The 20,048-nt window shown below is 38.5% G+C and overlaps 1 protein-coding gene and 1 long non-coding RNA gene across 3 annotated transcripts in view; one reads left to right on the top strand and one right to left on the bottom strand.

Moving 5' to 3' along the window:
* The first annotated feature begins 610 nt into the window (after positions 1–610).
* On the top strand, positions 611–12,084 carry KBTBD8 (kelch repeat and BTB domain containing 8). 2 transcript variants are annotated; one of them, XM_036878166.2, is made up of 4 exons: positions 611–715; positions 1,243–1,453; positions 5,031–6,145; positions 8,776–12,084. In XM_036878166.2, the coding sequence occupies exons 1-4, from the start codon at positions 700–702 to the stop codon at positions 9,237–9,239; spliced, it is 1,806 nt and encodes a 601-aa protein (XP_036734061.1). In that variant the 5' UTR covers positions 611–699; the 3' UTR covers positions 9,240–12,084. The 2 variants fall into 2 exon arrangements, with proteins under 2 accessions (XP_036734061.1, XP_036734062.1); XM_036878167.2 differs by lacking the exon at positions 1,243–1,453 and having other exon boundaries at positions 626–715.
* Positions 1,469–20,048, bottom strand: part of LOC118908553 (uncharacterized) — a 191,745-nt gene continuing 173,165 nt past the window's right edge. Inside the window, exon 3 of the long non-coding RNA XR_005023238.2 lies at positions 1,469–2,544. This is a non-coding gene — a long non-coding RNA (uncharacterized LOC118908553). The remainder of the gene's footprint in view (positions 2,545–20,048) is intronic.

The following is a 20,048-nucleotide window of genomic DNA, read 5'->3' as shown; positions in this document are numbered from 1 at the left end:
CAGTCGCTGTAACCAGACCAAGTTCATCTGTGGAAACCGGAGCGCACGGCCAGGGAGATGGGTGTCGCAGGTGACTCATCAGAGATGGCCTGGTTTTGGACCTCCCGATATTTTTCTTCAGGGTGGGGTGTCTGATTGCCTTTGCATTTTTGGACATCAGCCCTCTTTTTCATTTCCAAATTTTTCTGGTTTCGCAGCCCTCACGCAAAGCCCCTTTTCATGCCGGAAGCTAGTCAATGGCAGCGGATCAGGCAATGATACGCAGCTTTAAAAAAAAAAAAAAGAGCCGGGGACCAGGAGAGAGGCCTAAAATGGGGAGATTTGCACTTGAAGAGCTATCCCCGCTCCAGTCCCCGAGTGACAGCTCTCCTCAGCCAGAAGACTACCTCTTCCGGCGGGCACTGCGCGCAGCACAGACACAGGCCGGCGCGCGCCCTGCGCTCCACCTCCGCCGGAGCCGGCCAGTGGGAGCCGGGCTCGGGCCTCCGCCGACTCGCACCACGAGGGAGCAGGGGCAGTTAAACTACATTTCCCGAGGACTCCGTGCGCAAGCGGGGGCCAATCGGCGGCCGGAGACGGGACCGGGTGCTCAGGCCGCCCCATTGGCTAGGGGTAGCCTTGAAGAGCCGGAACCCGGGAGCGAGAGGAGCGAAATGACATTTCCTCTCTAAATAGCTGGAGCCGGGGCCCCGTCGAGAAATGGCCGCGTCGGCAGGTGGGTTGTGCGGCGGGCAGGGAGGTGTGTTGGCGGGGGAGCTGGGCGGGAGACCAGGCTCGGGCCGCGCGCCGAAGAACTGGCCACGGGGAGGCAGAGAAGGATGGAGGTTGGGGGTGGGGCGGAGGATGGACGGCGCGGAGGCGGTGGGCGGTTCGGCCGGACAGGCACGGCGGCGCCGGCACCCGCTCGCGAGGCGGTTGAGGGGGCACCGGCGGCCGCCACCGGTCGGGCGTCCTCTGTAGGCCCCTGCTCTCCGCGCCCGGCGCAGGCACCTCCCCGCTCTCCGCGCACGTCCCTCGGCGGGCACCGGGCTGCGCCGGCCGGGCTCCCGGAGGGGCCGGCTGGTGTTGGAACTTGCATCGCAGCTCGCTCTTCCCCAGGTCCTACCCCGCGGCCCCAGTTCCCGTGTCTGTGCATATGTATATGTACCGTAGGGCTGCTGGGAAGTCAAGCAAACAAACAGAAAAACCCGTGACGCCGTAACTGGCTCCAAACTTCTTGTGGTTGTACGATTTTTCTCCTAGATTTAAGTAAGTCTTCCCCAACACCGAATGGGATTCCATCTTCAGACACAGCCAACGATGCCATGGACCCCTTCCACGCTTGCAGTATTCTTAAGCAACTCAAAACAATGTACGATGAAGGACAGTTGACAGACATTGTAGTGGAAGTGGATCACGGGAAAACATTTTCCTGTCATAGAAACGTTCTTGCTGCAATCAGCCCTTACTTCAGGTACGATGATGGTAGATGGATGTCCTCACTGGGTTCCCTTTCTCCCTCAGTATTGCCCACTTGATTATTATACTGAGATGCAAGAAAACAGGCCCTGTTTTATTAAGCCCTTGTTTTTGACTTGAGGGATTCTTGTAGAATTCAGGTGGTTGGTTTTAAAGTTAGTGAACGTAATTTTGTTTGTTTCAGGTAAATGACCTGAAAATCTCTATTGTGCTACCCAATATGGCAGCCACCAGCCACATATGGCTAAATTTCAGTTATTTAAAATTAAATAAAATAGAAAATTCAGTTCCTAAGGCATACTTACCACATTTAAATTGCTCAGTAGCTACATGTAAGTGGTGGCTGCCACACTGTACAACCCAGATATAGAGCATTTCTATCACTGAAAGTTTTATTGGACAGTGCTGATCTAGAATGTGTTCCAAAGACTTACCTATGATACCTACTTTCTTGGTGCATGTAACTCTTTTGGAGTTTAAAACATTTCTTTTAAAATAAGCTATTTTTATTTTCTATTCTTTTGAAAATAAATTACCATTTAATCGATTGTTTTCATGCCATGAGGTTAAAAGCAGGGAAATAAAAATGAATGCAAGATAGTTGCTATGTGCTTTAGGCTCCAGACTACTGATGATTTATTTGCAAAATTTCCACAAGTATTTTTAAGCTCAGTTTTTTTTTCATGCATATTCATCTTTGTGTATCTTTAAAAAGTTTAAAAAGGAAAATTCCCAAAAGAAATTCATCCTCTAAGAAAAGAGGATGATAGAGGGAGTTTACTCCTTGAGTCTAACTTCTTTTGTTTCAAGTACGCACTTTTTAAAGCCTTTATATTAAAAAAAATGTTGCATAAATGACAATGAATTTTAACAGCCACACTGTCAATGTGCTTTTTCCTTCCGAAGATGCTTACCTTTATAGGGCATATTGCAGTGTGGTGTTCCAGAGAGTAGTTCCTGGTTCCTCTTTCTCAGAATACTGAGTTAAATATAGTTACTTCAGTCTGAGGCTTGTGATGTAACCATTTAGACTTGCTTAAGGTAGGTCACTGGACTATTACATATTAACCATCACGAGGTAATAAGCTGGAAAGAAAAAAAAAAGAGACTCATATACACGGAAGGTATGAAGTTTGGCGTGGTAATGGAAATTGCTTATGAGACTCACTTAGCCACACTGTGCATTAGCTATGATTAGACCTCTAATGTATTTACATATATGTTAAAATTACTGCTTACACTGGGCTAAGCTTGCTTTACTTACGTTGCTTTATATAATCTTTATAATTCTTTCTGCTTGGTTGTTTTTCCCAGTTTACATGTGCAAAATGAGGCCTAGGGAGGTTAACTGACCTGCCTGAGTCATCCATCTAACTAGTAAGTGGCAGAGGCTGCATTTGATTTCAGAGCCAGGCTGCTTACTCACTATATGACTTTAAAGGAATAAGAGGGGCCCTCTTTAAAGTTGCCTTTTGGAAGTTTTTATTGTATATTAGATTTGAATAGTAAAAACAAAAACAAACACACACACATTGAAACTTCAAGTGAAAAGGTCTGCGTCTTACTGAAATGTAATATTCTGGCTTATATCACTTAAATGTCGTACTTTAGTTAACTAAAGTTAGTTTTGAAGACTTAGGCAAATTACTTGAAGTACGCTACAACAGATTTTCTTAATTTCCAAGCAGTTAAGGAAATGCTTGGAACACTTCCCAAGCATAAGTTATGTGAATTCAAGTAAAGCTATTTGGCTGGAAATCTTAAGGATTAGGTTCTTTATCTCACGGTGGAGGTTTTTGTACAGAAGTTTCTTGGCACCAGTACTGCTCCTTATGTGACATCTAGAAAGACGTACTTAAGAGTTTCTAAGTCTTGCATCACTGGTGGAAGAATTAGAATAGCTTAAAATCTGGCGTGGCTGTTTCACAGTCTCAGTGGCTTATCAGAATTAAAACTCATATGATTATTAGAAACTTCCTGCTGCTCAGGATTTTGTATGAGAAAGTGCTCCCACTTATATAGAGTTTACATAAAGAACCTATTAGGACAGAAGAGATTTGAGTGTCTCATGTCTCCCATGTGTGAGACCAGCTTACTCATCAGCAGTAGTTCCCCTGATAAAGGGACCTGAGCTAATGTTCCCCTTTGGGAGTTAATCTGCTTAACGAAGGGCTTTATTCTTCTTTTTAATTGGTAGCTATATAACTGAGTTTTTCAGCACCTGAATCGAAAACCAGCTTATATATTGGAGCATATAGTTTTCAGTTATCAAAAAACCCTTGCATATATTAAACTTAAAAATTTACATTGCAGAAGTAAACCTCAGACTCAGAGATGGTTAACTCAGGCAGCAAGAGGGGACCTGTGCCCATGTATACCTACAAAGTTTCTCATTTGTATTTTAAAATTAATTTCATGTATTTGGCAGAGGCTTTAAAAGTGACTGGAAATCTTTCCGTTCAAATATATTTTTCATAATACAGCACTTAAAAATAAAATGGGAGGGGTCTGGATCTGATTAATCAACTTTATCACAAAAATTAAGTCACTTCAATTGACATCGATTAAACATCTTGGGGTGCACAGCTTTTTTCTCACAAGGCTTTTAAAAGAACTTTTAATTTGATTCTTATATTTAATTTTAAGAGCAGCCTAGAAAGAAGCCTTAAAGGAGGGAAAGAAAGGAATATGATGTTTGTGAATGACAATAAAGAACCAGGCTTTTGGCTACTTAGTGTTTGGCCAAGAAAGTCATATAGATGCACAGATGTTTTAAATCAAAAAAAAAAAAAAGCTTGGTTTCATAAGCAAAAGTTTGGAATATTAAAATCAATTACATCCGAAGAATTGATTAATTCTTAAACTCTAGAAGTAAGCATTACAATAACCCTGTCATAATCTTATATACAGATATAAATAGGAAAAATATGGTAACTTGGGAAAATTAATTATATTTCTTTAAGCAAAAGTTTTCAAAATGTCCCAAGATATTGAAGTGATTGATGTTCTTTATATTTCTTACAATGATTAAGTAAACATTCACAAGATAATAGTTTTAAAAATGAGTAGGTAGAGAATATGAACTTCTGTAGGACGACTTGTTTTTCTAAGATGAAATTTCTGAAGATATATTTGAGGACAAGTTGCCTTGTTAATTTCCACTGGATATGAAAAGTTTTTAGACAGTCTTTATGTGCTAATGTATCACACTGACACCCTATTGTTATTCTTCTGCTTTCTGATTAAAGATCTCAGGTCCCTAAGGCAACTGACCTGCAGCTTGGATAGGGGCTAGAATATTCTAAGCCACCTTTTTGTGGTATATTCTTCTTTTTTTCAGAGTTGGCACAAAGTGGACTGGTCCTAAGAATAGAGGTGTTGAGATTAGCCAGACTAAGGCCTTCTGCCAGCTGATCAACTTTTATCCTGATGCAAAATATCAGGAAACACATGAGGAAATATTTTTCAGTTTCAAAAGGTTATCTTTGTGGTAATGTTACACTTCTAAAAATTTGCCACAACAATTTTTACTTGTAGTGCACATATAATATTAACCACCTTTTCCTTTCTAGATCCATGTTCACTAGCGGCCTTACAGAAAGTACTCAAAAAGAAGTTCGAATAGTCGGTGTTGAAGCTGAATCTATGGATTTAGTGCTGAACTATGCCTACACCTCCAGAGTTGTTCTGACAGAGGCCAATGTTCAAGCCTTGTTCACGGCAGCTAGCATCTTTCAGATTCCCTCCATCCAGGACCAATGTGCTCAGTATATGATCAGTCATTTGGACCCGCAGAATTCGATTGGGGTCTTCATCTTTGCTGATCATTATGGCCATCAGGAACTCGGAGATCGATCAAAAGAATACATTCGTAAAAAGTTTCTGTGTGTCACCAAAGAGCAAGAGTTTCTCCAGCTGACAAAAGACCAACTGATAAGTATCCTAGACAGTGATGATTTAAATGTAGACCGAGAAGAGCACGTCTATGAAAGCATTGTAAGGTGGTTTGAACATGAACAGAATGAAAGAGAAGTGCACCTTCCAGAAATTTTTGCCAAATGCATACGTTTTCCTCTGATGGAAGATACCTTTATAGAGAAAATTCCACCTCAGTTTGCACAGGCTATAGCCAAAAGCTATGTAGAAAAGGGACCATCCAATACCAATGGCTGTACTCAGAGACTTGGGATGACTGCATCTGAAATGATCATATGTTTTGATGCTGCCCACAAACACTCAGGAAAGAAGCAAACAGTGCCTTGTCTAGATATAGTCACAGGAAGAGTGTTTAAATTATGCAAACCACCAAATGACCTACGAGAAGTTGGGATTCTTGTATCCCCAGATAATGACATTTACATCGCAGGAGGGTACAGGCCAAGCAGCAGTGAGGTGTCCATCGACCATAAGGCAGAAAATGATTTCTGGATGTATGACCATTCCACCAACAGGTGGCTATCCAAACCATCCTTGCTTCGAGCCAGAATTGGCTGCAAACTGGTATATTGCTGCGGTAAGATGTATGCAATTGGTGGTCGTGTTTATGAAGGTGATGGGAGAAACTCACTGAAATCTGTGGAGTGCTATGACAGCAGAGAGAATTGCTGGACAACAGTTTGTGCCATGCCTGTTGCAATGGAGTTTCATAATGCAGTGGAGTACAAGGAGAAGATATATGTCTTACAGGGTAGGTGCCTATAGTGACTTAGTTCTTGCAATGGTAACAGGTCAAACTGGTTTGTTTACTTATTCTAAAACAGGTGTTTGAAAAAAAAAAAAACAGGTGTTTGTTCCTGTTAATTGAGGAATACCTCTGGCTTTCTTATCATAAACTATCTGTTGGAATAGTCTGTTCTTTAAAGGACTTGTAAGTAAACTTCTGAATCAAAAAAGGCAGATATTTTTAAGTTACTAAAATGGCTCTTACTTTTTTATGTTTGTATTGTTTTTTGACATATGGAATAAGTATTTTTGAGAACATTCTTTAATAAGTAACAGTTCAACATTTGGGAAAAACCATTTCACAGCTGTTTTTAAGACTTTAACAAGGAAGCAAGTTTGATACGTGACTTTTTGCTGTTCAATAATATTGAAAAAAGAGATGTACAACTACTTTTCTTACAAAACTTACTGGTTTAGTTTAAAAGAGAAAGAAGAAAAAAGCATCAACTAAAGTTATACTCTCCTGTTGCCAGAGAATTTTATATAAGCTTTATGATTGCAAAGGTTATGAAACTCAATTACAAAGAGTTAGAAATTACAGTCTTCAGATTTACTTTCACTGCACTTTATGTTGTCTAACATAATACCGTTTTCAAATTTTTTTCCCAGGGAAAAATTTTGAAATGTCACCTTTTTTCTTATTTTTCCCATTATAAGATATGAGGAACTGTCTAATGTGCTTAGCTTTGAAAAAAAATTGTTTAGCCTATTGCAGACTAGTATTCTGGCAAAGATGGAATAGGAGAATAGAAACAATGACTCTGATAAGAAAGACATTTGACCCAAGGTTCTGATTTGTGATAATGCTTTCCTTGTGCTCGGTCTCTTGGCACACTTCACTTGCTTGAACACTGAATGCAGTGTTGATAATACCAATAACATCCATATTCGTCTTCTTTTTCTTAATTGCTTATATATAAATGTTTTCCTCACACTATTACCTTAATAAAACAAGGAAAAGGAGCAACTTCTGTGTAGATTGATATGATTTTTTAGCTCATCCCATTTTTAAAAATTATATTCTTTGTTCTACTTTGACTTATAATTTCCTACGAATGCCTGAGCTCATTTGTCTAAACTTCAATGTAATGTTTATTTTCTAGGAGTAATAGAAGCAGAGGCATGATTTAGGTTTGTTGGTCTTGCCAAAAAAAAGGGAATATAAGAAATGGATGTATGATTTGAATATGGTTGGGTGGGTTATATCATCCAGTATGATGAAGGTCTCTCTGCACGTACTTTGGTCTTACTGACTACCCTGTTAGTTGATGGAGACAGAATTAATTTTAAGACTCCCAGCTGGAAGGTGAAGTTGTATATTAACATAAATACTAAAGCAAAGTAACAATGAATTAATAGAATTTCAGGGTTGGAGTGAACATTGTTTAATCCAGGGTTTTATTTTACATCAGTAGAATCTGAGGCTCTGAGGGTTTTCTTAATTCCCATCATTGATTTAAAGTTATTAAAGAGGACATTTGATTTTAAAAAACAACTTTTATGTGTCATCTTCCCTGTCTATGAGAAATTTTTAGGGGTAGTCTATGTTAGAAAGTTTTAATTTTATCTTCTTCATTAAGAATCCTTTTACAGGGTAGTTAATAAGGGTACGTGATGTGCAAGCAAAAGATAATAGTTCAATAACAAGCTATTTTAAGAAAAATTGAAATTACAGTGTCACTATTATTAAGCAGTTCAATTTGTAGATAAGAGTAAACCTAGTTTGAAACAGTTTTCAAAGGGAGGCTCAGTTTAGAAGTAGGTATTTCTAATCTAAACAAGCCTCTTTATATAAATAAACTTGACATGAATAGTTGGAAGCTTATATTGTCTATCTGTGGCCATTAAAGTATCATTTAATCTGTTCCTAAAGGGTTCAGATTTTTATATCAAGGGTTTTATACAAATATTTTCATTAGGCAAAGTCTTGCAAATCTCCACTACTTTAATTCTTTCAGACATTTTATTTTGGCAGTCTGACTCAGCACACCCTTTTATTACAAAATAGAATTGAAACTGACTCAAAGGCAACTCCATAAACCATGTGTATATTTTCTGTCATATTAAAGCTATATTTTCTCCTCTTGAACATTTGTTATACATCAACACTAAAGTAAACACACCAGTGGTCCAGAAACCAAATCTGAACAATTCCATGGATTATCTTCTAACTAACTAGCACATGAATTTATAGTGGCTTATTCATGATGAAGCTATATATGTATTTTGATCTTACTTGCTAATGATTAGTAATAAAGCCTTTTTAGAGCTGGCTTAAAATAAATTTTCTGAAATATGTAATAGGATAGAATAAATGGAACCGAGCTTTTAACTATTATTGTGCCAACAAGCCAAAGTAACTCATCAACTCCCCATTACAAATACTCCAATTCAACAATCCCCTGTACTACTATGTGTTATGTTGTACCATGGAATGAAGAAGTTTTAAGCTATTTTATACCATTGAATGTATCTCTGGAGATTATAAGTGAGATGTTTTAGAAAGTGAAACATTTGGAAAATTATGCTCTTTAGTCTTTAACAGACAACCAAAAGACATATAAATTTGCATATCTTTTTTTTTTACTTTTTTAGGAGAATTTTTCCTCTTCTATGAGCCTCAAAAAGACTACTGGGGTTTTTTAACCCCCATGACTGTGCCTAGAATCCAGGGCTTAGCAGCTGTATACAAGGACTCTATCTACTACATAGCTGGAACCTGTGGAAATCATCAACGTATGTTTACTGTAGAAGCCTATGATATTGAACTCAATAAATGGACTCGTAAGAAGGACTTTCCATGTGATGAGTCCATAAACCCGTACCTGAAACTGGTACTTTTCCAGAATAAACTCCATTTATTTGTTCGAGCTACTCAAGTGACTGTTGAAGAACATGTCTTCAGAACCAGCAGAAAAAATTCCCTTTACCAGTATGATGACATCGCTGACCAGTGGATGAAAGTTTATGAGACACCTGATCGACTCTGGGACCTTGGCCGGCATTTTGAGTGTGCTGTTGCTAAACTTTATCCTCAGTGTCTTCAGAAAGTCCTCTGACGAGTAGCAGGCCTTAGTGAGCTCACTGGCATCTCATGCTTGAGGAAACTTAGTCTTTCAATGATTCAAGAAGTGCTGTCAGTATTTAAGAGAGCTGAGAGAGTTTGTTCATGGAAGTGGGTGCTCTTAAAGATAATGGTGGGTGAGCTTTCATTTCATCCTTGTGATGTTTTCATTTCATTAAGCAAAGGGTAACAAAGTGCAATTATCAGTCTTTTTTTTTTTTCCTGGTGTAAAAGTAATCATTTTCATTCTAGAATTTTGTGATAGTCACTGAGCTACCAGATGAATCAACAACTATGCACTCCTACAAGAGCAGTTAGGGTATTAACTGGTTAGAGACATCCAAACTAGTTTGATGTGACTTTATTTTAAATACGGGTAAAAATCTGAGGCAATATCACTAGGATTTTAGCTGTGACCTCTCTAACACAGAGAAGCACTAACTTGGATCCTCTTTCTTAATATATAAATATATATATGTACACACACACATATATATGTATATATTTGTGTACTGTTTTCAAGTGTACTGAGATGTAAGTGTGTTCTGTTATGAGACAGATTGGAGGAAAAGCAAATCAGTCTCAAAGAGCTTTTAGTCTGTTTCTTGTTTCCCATGTAAATTTAAGTAGCAGTTTTCTGTTGATAAAAGTTTTCAAGTGCTAAACTAACACTGTCATTTTTCAAAACCCTGAAAAGGGTTCAGTTTCACAGGTGGCTGGTGCTAGTATAAGTTAATTCATGTGTATAGCTAGGTAGATTTGAAATGTCTGAGCCTATGCTTACCTATCAAACTGGGATGTTAGTTTTGTGGCCATAGTACTTTACCTGTTAAATTCTTGTGATTTCACAATATTCTCTATTTCTGTGATAGCAACATATGGCCAGTAATTGGTCAAAGTGGGCTCAGAAAAGTTGAGAACATTATACTCATTTTGCACTAACAGGTCATTCTGTTGTCTGACCACCTCTCCCATCCTCCACCTGTCCATTCATTATTGGTACAATGAAAGATAATTTATTTGTCTTCCGCACAGAGCATAATGTGAAGTTTTACACTTACTTGTAAAATTCCATTTTCCAGAAACATAAAACTCCTACAGTGGTCTAACTTAATGGCTTTTATGTTACATATGAGAATTAAAACTTCAGTTTTTTTCTTTGCACTTAACAGTAGTGAATATTTTTACATTGAAAACCTTGTTCTAGGTGAAACTGATTGAGAATGAAAAGAGTGAGTGATAGAACCATAGCATTAAAGGTACTAAGTCATTTTTCAGATTCAAGTGATGAATTTCTAACAGTCAATTAGGAATATTAACGTAAATGACAACCCAACTCATTTGTCATACCTGAGGTAGATACTTGGATCAGTAACTTATTTTGTCCTCTGCCTAGAGTAATTCATAAAGGATATAAGTGTAGCCCAGAGTCTGTCCTCAACTAGAACATTTTGATTCTCTTGAAGAAAACAAACTGGCATGGTTTGTATTAAAAACTCTTGCACAAATTGTAATGTGATACTGTGAAACGAATTTAAAACATTGCCTCTTTGCATCACATACCTCGTTTTTCAGAAACTTTCCAAACTGCTTGTCCTAGACCTCTACAAGTAGGGAATGTTATCTGAAGCAGAATTTAAAATGGACAGCATTTATAGAATTAACATTTTAAAATCCAGTCTTGGCAAGTTAGATGTGTGGTTTCTGGTTATTGGCCTTGAAAGTGTGTCTATAGTCTGTTTACGAACTTTGTCAACCAATAATCTATTTTTGATCTCCAGTTTTTCTTTATCTTCATGATTTTTGGGGCTATTTCTGTGTTCTTTGAAGCATCTTTTCAGTGTTTTATTGTAGAAGACAGGAAAAAACAAGTAACTTGCAAGACATGTTCATGGAATTTATTTTTGAAAGCTTAGTTGACTATCTAAGATGTCCTGCCACTTTTTGACAATCTTCTGTATTTATTTAGATAAATGTGCTACTTGAAAACATGACATAAAGCATTGAGACAGCAATTTACATGTGCCGTCTGATACACAGGAGTGTAACATACTGTGGTTAATACTGCAGTAGATTTAGTTTGTTGATCTGCACAACAGTTGAGTCTTTTGTTATAACAATTTATACTGAGTGTATAATCTGAGCACAGTGTGTCAAAGCCAAGGTTTAGAATTTGCTATAGGAATAGAATATATATTGAATTTTGTATGAAGAACTATTTGTTAAAATTATATAACTGGGATATTTTGCCACTTTTAAAATGATTTCAGAAGAAGTCCTAGAAAACTAAGATTAGTAATATGTGTGGGTATATGTTTAAATATTTAAGGTACTTTTGCATAGTATGATGAGAATATAAGTAAAAGGCACAATGGGTACTACAGAATTCAAATTTAGGTTAACATATGCCAGTCCCCCTGTAACATTGTTTTTGCCCCTGAAGAATGTATGTAGCACTTTCCTATATATTTTTTACAATTGAAGACTGGACTTGGTCTAACAATGTTATAGGAAAGTAGAAATTGTGTTCTTTATTTTCCATCTTTATTCTCTGTTATTGTACAAAGTTGATGCTTAAGCATCGAGCTGATTTCACTGGTGCATGAGAAAAAGTGGATGTGATCTGCAAGGAATCGGATTCCCTGTGTGAAGCAGTTAAAAATGGCATTCAATGTTCAGTGCTCAGGTATGTAGTAAGTACTGTAGTCCTTCGGGGGCAAATGTGTAGATATTTTTAAACATTTTGCCGTAATTGCACAATTTTTTGCATTTTTACCTGATGGCATTGTTTCTTGTAATAAAACCTTTTCTGATTGAAACTTCCATTGTTGTCAGTGACCTCTGACTTGTAACTTTTGCAGAAAATTTAGCAAAAATCATGAATACCTTATATCGTGGTAGAATGGAAGAAAAATTTATCAAGTACCTGGCCTCTGATGAACTAGTTAATATCACCTTATATAATGCTAACCACAGACCACTTACACCACTATCACCCTGGTCTAAACTAGCCTATAACGTGCCTGCTTCCATGCAGCATTGCCACTGAACTGGTCTGTCTTGTCTCCTTTGCCCCCTTGGAATCTATTGTGTTCTCCACAGAGTAGCCAAAGTGATCCTGTTGAAACATAAGTCAGATTGCATCCCTCTTCTGCTCTAACCCTTCCAATGGCTTCCCATCTCCTTTCCTGTGAGAGCCAGACTCCTTCCTTACATGATCTGTGCCTCGCAACCCCACCTCTCGGACCACATGCCACTCCACCAGCTCACTTGATTCCAGTCGCACCGACTGCCACTCCTCAAACACGCCAACCCCCTCTGACATCTGGACCTTTACCCTTGCTGTGTCATCTGCCAAGGAAGCCTAGACAACTCACTTACCTTATTCAAGTTTCTATTCAAATTCCAGAGAGGACTTCCCTGACCGCCTTATGTAAAATAGAACATCCCCCTTCCAACTCCACGTCCACTAGACCACCTGTCTTTTATTGCTTTAGTTTTCAAATATCTTCTCACATTGAAATACAAGCTCTACGAAGGCAAGGGATTTATTTTATCATTATGCACCCCAGAAAAGTACCATGCACATATTAAGACACTCAACAAATGTTTCTAAAAAGAAATGAATTTTCGGTTAAGTCTCAGAGTAGCCTGAGAAATGTGGGACCAGCATTATCTTCTCCTTTTATCAGAGAAGAAAACACAAAGTCCATCTAAACTGCTGAACTAATGAGGGACTGAGCTGAGATGAGAACAAAAATTTCCGTTTTCACTTCAACCAGGTTCCTACATGCTGCATGAGCTCCAGACAAAACCGATAGAAAAGGTAAATGCTCTGTGTTTTGTATTTAATGGTTGCTTTTTACTAGTCCTACCTTTTCCCCCACATTTATTATTTAAAATATCTACTGTAATTTGAAACTGTGATTGCTTTCACCGAAGCAGTAGATAAGGTAGGGAAAGGCCTTCTCTTCCCCATGTGCACGCCTTTGTCGTCATATCCTTACGCTGATATTCCACTGTTAAGAGTCCTGTCCCTCCAGTAAATTGAAGAAAAATAGAAAAGGAGAAATATTGAGTTAGAGTAACTCTTTTGGTTCTTAAGTGAACTCAAACTGAGTGGCCATTTTAAGATCTTAGTTGTGTACCTGTGTTTTTTTATTGAAAAATCATTTGCAAATAAGAAATTAAAAAGAAGTCTTCTAGGATCTGTAACTCTTCAGAAGAATGCTGTAAACAACACCTAGTTTTATTGGAAGTGAAATTCTGACTTTTATATAGTCAATTTGACTGGGAGAGAAAAGCATTTTCCCTTCATTTTATGTTTCTAGGGTATACTAGGGCTTCCTGATTTGGCATTTTGGTAGCCACAGTTGAAGTGGTTTTCAAGAGTACACATGAAAAGGTACCATTAACTACTATGTGTTTGGGTAAGTATTGAGGTGATGTGTCCCTTAATTCTTCTTCTCCACACTTCCCTCTGGCTACATCTGTCTCTCTGGTAGCAGACTCCAGAACCTAGGAAGTTGGGCATCTGGCTCATAAGTCTGCTGATGTTCCTTTTTTGGTAACATGCTGTGGCCCAGCTTACTGTGTGTACACACAGAAGGAAGCTACTCTGCAGGTTTGAGCAGGTGAACCAATACGGCTGCCATGCCAGAAAAGGAAGAAGTGCAGACTTCCCAGTCACAAAGTAAATATTTGGACATTCAAACTGATCTGTAATAGAAAAAATGTTAATCTGTGAAAGTGCAACGTATTTTATGACTGCTGAGGGGGACACAGGCCAGTGTAACTTGGGTAGCCATAGACACAATATTTACTTCCACTTTTCAATCACATACTTTAAAACACTAAAATGATACAAAATATCTAATAAACTTCCCCCTAGCCACCAATTATTATTCAATCTCATTTGCTCGACAATCCTATTAGGTTTTTGGCTCTCACTGCAATGCCAACGCATTGACCCCATTGCTTTTCCCATTATCTATCAGCCCCTACTGGGGACTTTTTCTGAACTTACCCAACTCAAATTCCATGATCCATTCAAAATAATGTCATTTTACACCTCCTCTACTACCATACTTGCCTGACAAACTCCAACACCGAATGATCTCAGCCAAAAGCCTTCTCTGTGCCTGGCCTTGGTGCTTAGTGGAATATTGCTGGAAAAGCCCATGGTCAAACTGACACACTTTAAATGACGTACCTCCCATGGGTTCTCAACATGTGTAGCAATTTTACCTTTTCTCTAACTGCCACGTCTTTATCCCTCTTGGTTCTCAGCCCTTTAACAGTCTTCATGACATGCTGAGAGGACAGAAGACATGACTCCGGCGCTCCCTCCCCTCCCCTCCGTCTGCCTGCCATTTTCTCTGCTCTTTCCTCTTGCAAAGGAGGGGGCGGGCTGTTTCTGCCCGTGGGTGATGATGCTCGGCTCCCGCCCGCTCTTCCTTCTAGGGCCTTGGTTCCTTGACCACTTGCTCTCCTGAATCACCCGACATTCCTGCTTCTCAGATCATCCTACTAGTATAAAAAACACACACACTTTTTCTCCCACTTAGCAAACCACCACCACTACATGGCCTTTGGTCCAGCCCCCCTCCAGTGACCGCCCCTTCTCCTGGCCTCCATGAAAGCCAAACTTTTCTAATGGGTTGTTTGTATAAACTGTTTGTACTTCCTCACTTGCCTTCACTATTGAACTCACTCCAGTCAGTACATTCTCCACATAACCAAAACTGCTTTCATCAAGTTCTCCAACAACATTTATGCCGTAAAGGCATCCTTCCCTTTGTTACCCTCATCCTACTTGATTCCCAGAAGTGTTCAGTACAGTTGACTGCTATCTCCTTTCTGAGGCCCTTTCCTTAGGGGGCTTCTGGCACATCATGTTTTGAAATTTCCTTTTTTATCAGCCTCTCCTTACTTACTCTCCTTTACTGGCTTCTTCTCTCCCTGGGTCCTCTTCTCTTTACTCTTCTCACCTTGCCTCCTATTCTGACCTCATCTATTCCTATGGTATTAAATGCCATTTGCATATAGATGACTTCTACATTTATATTCTCAAACCATATTTCTACTCTTGGCTCCCGATTTGTATCCCACTGCCTACTCGACAGCTCTTGTTGGGCTGGTGGGGACATCTCAAACTCATCCTTGAGTTCTCTTTTCCCATCATTCCTTGCATCCATTCAGTCCATCAGACAAGCTCTGAATGCTCTATCTGCACCATGTGATTTGCATCTGTCCACGCCTCTCCATTTCTACCAATTCCTCTTAGGCCCATGTCTCAGTTATCCATTACCAGTACAAGACACAGTTTGATCTTAAAACAAATGATATTATGTTCTGGCCAAATGCAGGATGTAGCAGTTCCTTTCCAAGCACTACATACATGGCCCCTTGCTTACTTCTCCAGCGCTCTTCCTATACACTTTGGCACTCACTATTCCCATGCATAACTGCAACTACTTGCAGTTCTTGCCAGCTGCTGGATCCTGCCTGAGCCACTGGAAATGCCAGGAGTTAAAAAACGCCTGAGGAGCAGCCTCCAGCCAGTTCCTGATGGGAGCTGGTTGATAGAGATCACACCTTCATTCAGGTGGGATAAGTGAGGCATGTTCATACTGTCTCCTGGCGTTCCCCAGTGTGCATAAGTCTTACTTGCCCATAACAGTATCCTGCACAACACCCACACCTTCCCTGATTTACTTTCTTGGGACACCTCTCCTCCCCACAATGAACTACTGGTGCTCAAATCCATATACTCGCACTCAAATCCTTGCTCAAGTTTGGTTTCTGCAAGAATCCAACCTCAGTCAATGGCCTTTTTTTTTTTTTCTATTCCTCAATGGTCCTATACTGTGAACTTGGCTCATGCTGTTTCCTGTACCTGGAAACTTACTCCCTTCACCTCTGTTCTTTGTATGGCCACTGCCTTTTCATCTTTTGGGTTTCAAAGAGAACTTCCCCGATAAATCTAGCCTAAAGTAATGCTTGATCTCACCATCAAAGTGGTTCTTCTGACTACAGTTTTTATTTTTTATGTCTTCCCACTAAACAGTAAGTTCCATGAAGGCAGGGACCACATCTGTTTATTATGCACTATGCCTGAAAACGTGCCTGACCTATAACAAGCTCCTTTTAAAATACAAGATTTTAATTTCAAAATAGTTTTAATTTATAGAAAAGTTATAAAAACAGTACAGAAGGTCCAATATATCCTACACCCCGTTTTTCCCTATTATTAACATCTTCTATTAATGAGCCAATACTGATTGGCTATTATTAACTAAGTTCTATGTTTTGTTAAGAAATCCTTAGTGTTATGTAATGTCTATTTATGTTCCAGGATCCCATCCATGACACGTCTCCTTAGGCTCCTCTGGGCTGTACCAGGTTCTCAGACTTTCCTTATTTTTGATGACTTTGACAGGTTTGAGGAGGACTGGTCAGATGTTTAGTACAATGCCCCTCAACTGGGATTTTCTGATGTTTTTCTCATGATTAGACTGAGGTTATGTATTTTTTGGGAGAAAGACCACAGAGGAAATGACCATTGTATCATATCATATCACTGGTATATACTCTCAATATGGCTTATTACTGCTGATGTGAATTTCGGTCAGCTGGCTGAGATATTGTTTATTTGGCTTCTCCACTATAAAGTTATTCCACACAACCCCCCTTCTCCATACTGTACCCTTTGGAAGGAAGTCACTTCAGTGTGACCACCCAACACTCAAGGAGTGCAGACTTACGGTCCACCCCCTTGTGGCGGGGGAGGGAGGAGTATCCACATGAATTACTTGGGATTCTTCTGCACAAATCTGTCTCTTCTTCCTAATTTACTTATGTAACTGTTTATGTATATCAGTATCAACTCAGGACTATTTATTCTGTTCTTTGGGTTATAATCCAATATACTACTTCATTTTGCAGCTCCAGTTGAGGGCCACTGGGAGCCCTTCGGTCGGCTCCAGGGACCCTTTAACATACTCCCATTAATATGAGAGTTTTTGTTTTGTTTATTTTTTTAAACATGTTTTTAAGCAGTTTCCTATTTTCTGACTGTATAAGATTCTCCAGGCTCATCTTGTATGTTCCATCGCCAGCCCTAGAATCAGCCATTTTTCCAAGGATCTCCAGTTCGTTTTATTGGGGATCTGGTTGCTAGGTATGCTTGCTGCTAGTGGGGTGTCATTGTTTCTAGACCCTCTCAACTGGCTGAATAAGGAAGTATATGCATGTACTCTAACCCCTTTACATACACTTATCTAAAAGTGTTTTTATATGTAACCAGCTATATCAATATAAAACTAAATTTTAGTTCATGTAACGTCTCCTACCCTAATCCATTGCCGCGTGCAGAATTTTAGCCTCCTCTCCCACTCCAACGGTGAGAAATCTGGCTCCCACCACACAGCATCCATTCACCTAATTTACTTAATTTTAGTATATAGAAATAGTGGTATCAAAACTGTTGACCCATATTTGCACAGGAAGCAACTTTATCAATGAGAGTACAGTGCTTACGTGCAGTTCTTTGGCCTTTATGCATAGACTTCACTCATTTTCACTTCCACACTTATCCAGGTCAGCACCTTTTCCTCCCACCACTCTTCTGAGGTTGTTTCATACACTTTTAATAATTTGTTGATGATGTATTTTTTCTTCTTTAGCCTGGGATATGATGGGTGACACTGACTGATTTTCAAATGTTGAACTCATCTCACACACCTGGAACAAATCCTGCTTGGTCATGCTGTATAATTCTTTCTATATATTGTTGGATTTGATTTGCTAATATTTTGTTGAGGGTTTTTGCATCTATGCTAATGAGAAATATAGGTTGCTCATTTTCCTTCTTATCATGTCTTTATCTGGGCTTGGTATTAGGGTAATGCTGGTGTTTTAGAAAGAGTCAGCAAGTTTTCCCCAATTCTATTTTCTGGAAGAGATACTGGAAAATTGGTATATAATTTTTACCTCAAGGGTATGGTAGAATTTACAGGTAAAACCATCTGGACTTGTTTTATTTTTGGAAAGTTCTCAATTATGAATTAATTTCTTTAATAGATACTGGGTAGTAACTCAGGTTATATATTTTTCCTTGTGTAAATTTTGTGTCTTTCAGGAAATTGATCCATTTTTCCCGCATGATCAAATCAGTGGGCATAGAGTTGTTTATAGTATTCCTTTGTTCTTCTGATGTCCATGGAATTGGTAGTGATTAATCCTTTTTTTTAATTTCTGATGTTGGTAAGTTGTGTCTTCTTTTCTTGGTTAACCCAGCTACAGACTTATCAATTTTATTGGTTGTTTCAGAGAACTGGATTTTGGTTTTAATGAGTTTTCTTTATTGTTTTGTGTTTTCAGTTTCATTGATTTCTACTCTGATTTTTGTTTTTTCTTTTCTTCTGCTTGATTTAAGCTTTAATTGCTATTTTTCTAACTATTTAAGGTAGAAGCTAGGTTACTGATGTTAGATTTTTTTCCCCTAATATAATGCATTTAATGGTATAAATTTCCCTCTAAGCACTCCTTTTGCAGCATTCCACACATTCTGTTAAATTGTATCTCACTATAGTACAGCATATTTTTATCATGTCAAAACAGCTTATACTTCTCATGCTTATCCACACTCAGCTGCCAGTAATTCATCAAAATTACCCTGTAAGTGTTCTCACCAGTGTATGGCTCTTAAGAATTTTGGGCTAGGTAAGCAGAATCTTGACTGTAACTGTCTGAATTCACCTGTACTTCAGGTTTCAGGGGACTGTCCTGCAAACATTTTCTCGGATGGATCTAAGTCACTGATTCTCACTTTGACAGCTTTATCTTGTTGTAAGTTTGAGAGGGACAACTTTCAACCTCTTTACATTTCAGTGCTGAATCTGGAAGTCCCTGTAATACTCTTCTAATATATATTCATTGACTCAGTGAATGAGTTACTTTAATTCACATGTAAATATCTTATGCCCTATTTTATACGTGTATTTCACAATAAAAAGTAAGTAAAAAAAGCCTAACTTTGTAAAACATGTTCATACTCAATCATATTTAGGTATCTATTGCTTGTAACTTATAAGGTCATGGAATTATTTAACATACAGTTCAGTGAATGATGAATCTTGAATATCTAATAATCCAGCTTTCTAGGACCAAATTAAAATGATATGTTATAGTTTAATTAAAATTGTCAATGATTTTTTATTTTTATTATGCCATGAAGCTAAGTTGAACATTACAATGTAATCATTTAAAATTATCCTCATCCTGTATATACAGAACATTTTTTATTGGTTAGTTTCTTAGAAATAAATGGGATTAGGTGACCCTTTTCTTCCTTTCCTCTTCCACAAATTTATGCACAACTGTATGATATGTATGATGAGCTCCTCAGAGCTTCAATTTTTCATATACAAAATAGGGCTAATAATATAATCCACCTTATATATAGACTTTTTGTGCTGATCCCAAAAGCAGGAAGGATTCTTATCACAGTGCCTGGCTCACAGTGAACACTGTAAATGTTCATGGTTGTTTGTATTATTAATAGTGTTACTGTCTTTTACATATACTTAAAACATAGTCTTAGTAGAACAGTATTTCCTTAATAGCTAATAGGACACATTTGCTAAAGCAAAGCATAGCCACTTGCACTCTTGCGAATGAGACTGAGCCCGTAATCCCTGTGTGAAAACAATTTTCACAGTTTTGCAGTCGCACAGTTCTCACTTTCATTTTTGCACTCTGCTTTTCTGAAGAGTTGAAATTTAAAAAATAGTAGGTAAAA

The sequence above is a fragment of the Manis pentadactyla genome, chromosome 1, assembly GCF_030020395.1.
Source record: "Manis pentadactyla isolate mManPen7 chromosome 1, mManPen7.hap1, whole genome shotgun sequence".
Classification (NCBI taxonomy): Eukaryota; Metazoa; Chordata; class Mammalia; order Pholidota; family Manidae; genus Manis; species Manis pentadactyla.
Note: the sequence above shows the minus strand (reverse complement) of the source record. Positions and strands in the feature narration are given on the sequence as shown.